Raw genomic sequence first — 7,969 nt, forward strand, 5'->3', positions numbered from 1 at the left:
TTTAATGATAAATTAGAAGATTTTTCGATAATTTAGTGTAAGTAGGTATATTCATTTCATGAGTTGTCATATAACATTTGTTTGTTTTAAATGACCATTTGTAAAATGTAAATTTGTAAAATTGTAAAATGTTTAAACTCTCTATGACTGAAATAAATTTGTTCATGCAGTATTTGATAAAGATTCATAACAGTGTACGTTGATGTCAAACAAATGACATCATATAATTACAAACATATCCCTTATTGCTGTCAAGTGAACATAACGCTTAAGTCAATGCTTTAATTCCACTTTTTTTAATTACTTAGTCGACTTGTATTTTTTGTTTTCTATTATGTAAATGTCGATTTTTAAACGGATTATTTGGTTCTTCAATTATTGTTACAAAAACTAGTTCCGAAACAAATGGCATTAAGCATGTGTCAAATGATCAGATCTTGTAATTTCTTTGGATCTAGAGAGCCCTTAATTAGGCGTTATATATTTGTTCATCGCATTATTTGAAATACAACAATCCCGATATTTGCTTAACACATGTGTTAAAGTTAAAATGTAATTTCAGCAATTGCACCACCTAGCTGTCCTGAGGTGTTCTCTAAAATTGGCGGTAATGATCAATATTTTACATTTACTCGTTAGTGTTGTATAGCTCTATGATTTGCTTTTAAAGTGCATATCGACGACATTTTTCTCTCGTGTATGAGTTGTTTATCAAGTAACTCTACAATATCGATGAAATGGTTAAGACATATAAATAAAATGCCACAAAATATGTAATTAAATTTATCATTATACTAACTCGAAAGAACAAATGTGTATTGAGGTATTTAATGTGCTTATCATTCATAACGATTTCACTAATACTAGTGCTTATTTTCACGCGCCAGTTAAAATTATCTTTCGGCACAATTTTAATTGATAAAAAACTTAAAAAAAGTCATTGAGCCTGCATTAAAACGAGACATGTTGGTCAAGTCACAATTTATTAAGAAAGTTTTGAAGTTAATATTATTTTAAAATACAACATTAATCGTCCATATACACTTTACAGCGGAATGCATGTACATAAGAGATATCTTACCTTTTACATATGTTTTTAAACGTTTTAATGATTAAAATTGCTTAATTCGAGTTACTAAGTACAACGTTTTCATATTCAGTGGTTCAAAAAAGATCTTCATCACACCGGTTGTTCGACCCTTCTGTGTCCTAACAGGCCAACACGAAAATTGTTTCTGACAAACACCTTGAAAACTTAGTATATTGCCAATAGTTTATTTTTACACAAACTGGCCCACTTTTTCATTGACTTTTTTATGATTGGTATTTTAAAATAAGGAACACGTTAAAATAGTTTCACAACCAGTTCCATCATTCTTTAATGATGGTAGCCGATCATATGTTTGAGCCAATTTAACTAACATACAGTTAAAAATTAGTATTATTTTAACTTCATCAGTTGTGTGCACTTCATGCAGTTTTTATTTTTATATAGGCCAGTCTACTTGCCCTTTTCATGAAATGAACCCATTTGCACGTCATCGCATAGTCAGAATCCAGAAGCAAGGACCGCTAAGCGAAAAACCTATTACATAATTTGAAACAAAATTATTCTGAAGGGTAATTGCATTTTCGATGAACAAAAAAGAAAAGGTTATATTGCCGTTTTCTTCAATAGAATGTTCAACGCAAAAGAAACAGTTTATGCCTTAAAATATGTATCACCATCATCATCATCATCATCATCACCACCATCATCGTCATTATCATCATCATCATCATCATCATCATCATCATCATCATCATCATCATCATCATCATCATCATCATCATCATCATCATCATCATCATCATCATCATCATCATCATCATCATCATCATCATCATCATCATCATCATCATCATCATCATCATCATCATCACCACCACCATCATCATCATCATCATCATCATCATCATCATCATCATCATCATCATCATCATCATCATCATCAATCATCATCATCATCATCATCATTATCATTATCATCATCATCTTCTTCTTCATCTTCGTCTTCTTCGTCTTCTTCTTCGTCACCGTCGTCGTCGTCGTTGTCTACGACATCATCATCATAAGCAGCAGCAGGACAACAACAACACTATCAATTTCAATTCGCGTCATGCGAAATTGGGTCTTATGCCATATGCGCTCATCATAGCTATAGGTCAACCAGCCTGCGCAGCCTCTCAGTCTGGTCAGGAGATACGCAATGAGACCATAAAACCTTGAGTGTTTCATAGCGAACAGCATCTGCTCTGACTAGACTACGCAAAGGCACAGGCTGGGCTTGAGTTACGCTGGCCGAAACGCTATAAGACCCATTTTCGCATGACACGGTTTTGAACGTGTGATTTGAATGTGTTGAAAGAAACTGCGTGTTTAATATAAATATACGATATATTTCGATGGTGGAGCATTAAACTCATAATAAGCCATGTGAGGACACATATGATGTGAACTCACATTCTGTAATTTGTATCTGCTAACACTTACGTGTGGGTTGACTATAATAACATACATTTCATGCGGTAAATATGCGACTAACAAGTGAAAACAAATACATAAAAGTGAAACTTTTGTTTTCAATTAAATCATCTAGAAACGTTAATTTTAAACTTGATTTCAAAGTCAGCTTTTTCGCAACTCATGTGCAACATTTTATAAATTGAGAAACAAGCTTAGCCTTATACTATTGCGTTGTTATCACACGTGCAATTGAGAATACATGAGCAGAGACGTAGATAATCTGACATAAGATATCGGCGCTACCTGATGAGAACAAAAGAACGTTTCCAAGACATGTCAAATTTTACGCCGCTGTACTAGCAAGCACTATCAACGAGGTTACGCAACAGACGCGTGATAGTGTAATGGACTCTCGATATAACACTGCACTTGTTGATCAGCAGTAGTTTTATTGTCCGGCATCTGTTAATAGCCACAGATTATGAATGACCTGTGCTGTGCAAAAATACCAAGCGATTAAGACGCAGCAGATAGTGAACTATTTAAATTGTTCATAAACATTATCTTCCGCGACACGTATAATTCTAACATTGCTTATTGATTATTTTATATATACGCTCCGTTAAAAAATATTCCATTTAACACGATATTCACGTTAAGTTTCCATTTGTGAAGGAATCTAGTTTAAGAACTCAAACGCCTGGAATAAATTATACAATTCTTTCTCGGCGCGTATGTGGCAAATGCGGCAGTTATCAGGTTTATCGCAGATAAGAAAACTGGCTTGAAACGCGTGGTATTAATTTTGGTATAAACGCGTGGCAAGCGAACAACTAAAAAATCAAACAGGTGAAATCGTAAGTGCTTTAAGATATAACTTCCTACTATTAGTTATGAAGATCAAGCAAATCAACACAGACAATAATGTTTTAATGCAATACGGAAAGCCTTTATATTGAGTTTATAATGACATGACCAGAAGGTCTTGATTTTCTAACTAGATTTTTTTATTTCTATATAACATAAAGTATCGTGGTCATCTTGAGTTTAACCGGTGTTTCCGCAGGGGCTTCGATCGACGCCAGAAATTGACTGCTGTAGAGTAAGTGCAGATTCGGTACGGAATGGGTTGAGTGTCGTCCTTAAGCATTCGCGTTTTTTTAGAGGCAGAAACATGGTATTGCTGTAGGCCATAACATAAGAACCATTGTCGTTGAAAACATTCTTAACAAAAAGCTTAGTTTTGCATTCAGCTGACTATATATTTATTTTGCGTAGCTGTCTAAGATGGTTTTTTACCTAGATTTACTCAGAAGTTATTCAGTCAGAGATTTCAATAGCATTCAATGGTATTGATCGAATTCTCTAATGTTATGGAGGAAAAAATTACTGAAACGGTTTAATTTCCACCAATAACTATTGCATACACACACGGAATTGAATGCAGAAAATGTATAGGCATAACTGTTAAAAGAAACAAGTGAACACATTTTAGACAAAACTAGTACTGAACAAAATAATGAACACGTATAGCCATTGTTTATCATAAAAATATTGTTCATCCTATCACAACATAAAATAACTAAGCAATTACCAAGCTCGAATACTCTGAGTCTGTGTCGATCAAATACTTCCAATACTGTTAAATAAATGTTGATATGATATTTCTACCTTTGAATGTTTTAATTGGAATTTGATTTGTGAAAGTGTTAATTTTAAGTTCTCCAGTTGTGAAAGCTTGTCCAATCTTTGGTTTTTAACATCTTTCCATAAAATCAAATACTCTTGGAAAATAACTATAAAAATAATTAACCACTAACCATCAAACTACTTTAGTTTGATTTGCGTATGTTCAGTTAATTTCAAAAATGGGAAGTGTTTTACAAAAAAGTCCTTGATCTATTGTCCTCCATTAAGTTTGTTTACATGCTTGTTTCAATGAATAACTTACATTTAGGTTTCTTATGGTGAACAGTTGTTTACTCAAAATACATATATTAGTTTGTACAATTTCTAAATTGTGAAATAAAATGTAAAATTATATTAACATTATTTTAAGTAAGATATGATTTCTTAGTATGTTTGAAAAATCTAGGGTGCGATATTTTTTTTCAAGTTGCGACCGAACAATCAAAGGTCCGTGAGTCAAGTAACCATTCAACTGGTAATCATGGTTTATTTAATGATACAAATCTAAATACATGCTGTAATTTTTACGCCGTTCGTGTTTTTATTTAGTTTTTCATTTTCAACAAAGTTAACACAAAACACAGTCCTTGGGTACTCCGTACTGCATTTATAACAAAATAAAAAGCGCGTATGGACGAAACTACTCAGGTGAGAAGAATATTTGTATTTGCACAGAACACGTGAAGTAAGAACCCGGTGTGATGAATAACAACACTACATTTTTAAAGAACATCTGTGTGTTTGTGATGCGACTGTACATGAACCACATGATTTAAACAATATCAATTATAAAAATGGAATTGAGTTTAAAATATTGTAAAATTCACATATGAACTAATTTTACTTTTGTCTAGTTATTTTGCAAGATAATGTGTTCAATGCAAGCATAATTTTTTTATGATTGTATTTAGGTCAAACCAAGCTTCTTCTTAAGGAAGTGCAAAATGAAACCAATAAAAACGTGTATGGTGTTCGCACGAATTTATTTACTAAAGCGATGAAAAAACTCCATACTCCAGGACAAAAGCAAATATTGATAATGAAAGGCGAGGGTTTGGGATGTGATTACGTCGCTAAAATGATATTCGCAATTGAATCTTCGAAAAATAGCAATGAAGGCTTTTACCTCAATGACGTGTCTGATTGGGCTCTCGCTAACAGTCAAATAGCTGACACGGCTGCAGTTGTTTTGATTCTGAATGCTAACTTATCTGAATGGAATACAATTTTAGAACATCAGATGTTTCCATCTGCAAACAGAGGTGGGAGTCTTTTGGTGATTATGACAACGAATGAAAACGATGTAAACGCAACTTTAGAGCCCTTTGTCCTAGACGCCTCTAATCATGATGCGCTTCCGACGAAACTTGAAAAAGCACATGTTTTTGACATGATGGCAAAACGGAAAGTATTAACGGTAATTACAGGAGATTTAGATAAGACAAAGAAAGCCACAAAAAATGATCCGCGACCAACGATAACGACTCGTACAAGGGAGAGCATTTTACAAGCTCTTGGAACTCATATGTGGGTTCGCAGACTTAAAACTTTCTTTGTTGGAGAAATGGAAGAAGGATCTCTTTTCTTCAGAAAGCCAGACCCACAGCTAGTTGAAGAATTCAAAAAGTTATTTGCCAACGATCGAATTTGTTCAAAAGCTTTGGGTTTGATTGTTACATATATGTTTGGAAGATATGATAGCAACATTGCAAAACGTCTTCAAAATACACATGCAATCAAAGTGTATCAGAGCGACATTCGGGATGCAGAACACGCAAGTACGAAACTCCCATATCCAAGGTTCAAACATATCGCAAACTATTGTGATCGATGTCTCAAGCAGGTCGAGTTCAACGGAAACGACGGATTAAAACAGCTTCAGGAAGCCATGCTCATTGATGAATCTAACCAATTTGCTGGCGATCATATTCGAATTTCATTAATGGTAGCTTTGAATGAAGTCATTCCTCAAGGAATAATAGAAAGTTGCGACGAAGATTTTTTTTTCAATTTCGTCAAATGTGAAAAAACAGGCGGAAAACCCGAGCATGCATTTATCAGAACCGAGCAGGGATTGAAGGCGTTCTTCAAAAGAATTATGTACCATTGGGAGCATGATATGAAACGGTGCATTGGGCATCAAGTGTTATTTCGAAATTTCGAAGGATTTCTAAAGTATCTGAAACATAAAAAGCACATGCGTTGGAACATTTTATCAAAATTAGACAATAACTATTGTGTTCTTTACTATGGGATGGAAAGAGGGGATCAATGCAAAACACTTACAGAAATCATACTTAACGAGGGCACATGGAAGAAGAAAAGAAAGCAAAAACACCTGCTCCAAATGGCAAAGGAACAGGAAGAAAAGGCGTTAATTCACGCAGCAGAACTGAAAAATACAAGCGCATTTAAATGTTTGGTTCAAAACGGTGTACCCATTACAGAAAATGCTTTTATAGCTGCACTTAAAGAAATAGCTGTCGGCATAATTGAATTCTGTCTAAACGGGGCTGAATTTGACGACGACGTATGGACGAACTGTCTGCATGAATGCCTCAGAGTAAACAATCATCGAATTTTGCAAACGTGCATGGAGGCCAAACAATCCCTATTGAATCAGAGTTGTACAGACACCATGCCGCTTATTCATCGAGTTTTAAGCGATCAGATGATGTTAAAAGTTTTACTAGAAGGCTCGTGGAGTAAACACGTGAATGTCAATATTATTTATCAAAGTGAGGGCGACAAGGGAACAACGGCACTTATGTTAGCGACAGAGGATGGAAATATAATTGCAGTCGAGTACTTGCTCCAGAAAGGAGCCAAACAGAGGCAACCCGGTGTAGATTATCCACCGATTTGCATTGCTGCTAAGAATGGTCATTTGAACATTGTGAAAGCTCTAGTTAATAATGATATAACGATCCTTGATGATCCCGAATGCGGCCAGGAACGTCTGATTACGATTGCAAGTCGCTGTGGATTTCATGATATCGTTAACTTCATTAAAGAAAGCAAGAGCAGCGCTTAATCGTTATTAATATTTACTTAGTTTAAATATGGTGTTGTTAGGAATAATCGCTTCCTTATTTGTATATAACTAAGGATGCAAAGAGCGCTTCAAATAAAGCGGTAAAAATAAGAACGTGTTTTGATTAAACACGGACTAGGTTTCTGGTTTGGCATGCTTTTGCATCGGTTTAATTGACCGAATGTGGTTGTTTTTTAATAAAAACTCCAAGGTTTGAATCGTTGTGTAATTGTTAGGAATTTTGACATATGCCTTTCATTAACATTATTAGATGGTAGCAAAATTGTCTTGTCTGAGTTTTATTAATCCTATAATTGACACCAATCCCTCGACATTTTATATTACCACGTGCTGTATCTAATTACACAAATTGTGTATTTACGCTCCTGTTCAACTCCGAATGTACATTTCTCACCCCATATTGTTTGCATGACGAAACGTCATGCACTTTTTTGCCATAACGATAAAGTACGGACACTGACTAACTATCTTCGATATATGCCTGAATATTTGACTTCATTAGTAAAGTCTGCATTTTCAATCACCTTTCGGGGAAGCTTAATTGGACTTTATAGTTTTATGGCCCGATTGACTGCCCGTATGTTCGTCTATCCGTCAACAAAACAACTTAAGCAGGATTAATGAAACTTGGCAAGCGAATGTACTGCCAAATGGTGACGCTTTATTTCCATCTGGCGTTCATACAAAAATGTTTGCCTACGGTTACAGAAATGATTGAA

At 34.7% G+C, this 7,969-nt stretch overlaps 1 protein-coding gene across 1 annotated transcript; it reads left to right on the forward strand.

The window, feature by feature from the left end:
• Window positions 1–377: 377 nt before the first annotated feature.
• LOC127860655 (uncharacterized) lies at window positions 378–7,435 on the forward strand. The gene is made up of 2 exons (XM_052398892.1): window positions 378–607; window positions 5,107–7,435. Exon 2 carries the CDS (start codon window positions 5,193–5,195, stop codon window positions 7,227–7,229), a length of 2,037 nt encoding a protein of 678 aa, XP_052254852.1. The 5' UTR covers window positions 378–607; window positions 5,107–5,192; the 3' UTR covers window positions 7,230–7,435.
• The last annotated feature ends 534 nt before the right edge of the window (window positions 7,436–7,969 follow it).

Source organism: Dreissena polymorpha, chromosome 15 (genome assembly GCF_020536995.1).
Source record: "Dreissena polymorpha isolate Duluth1 chromosome 15, UMN_Dpol_1.0, whole genome shotgun sequence".
NCBI lineage: Eukaryota > Metazoa > Mollusca > Bivalvia > Myida > Dreissenidae > Dreissena > Dreissena polymorpha.

What these genes read in the sequence shown, in the direction of transcription:
- LOC127860655 (XM_052398892.1), top strand. Translation starts at nt 5,193, where the DNA reads ATGAAAAAACTCCATACTCCAGGACAAAAGCAAATATTGATAATGAAA.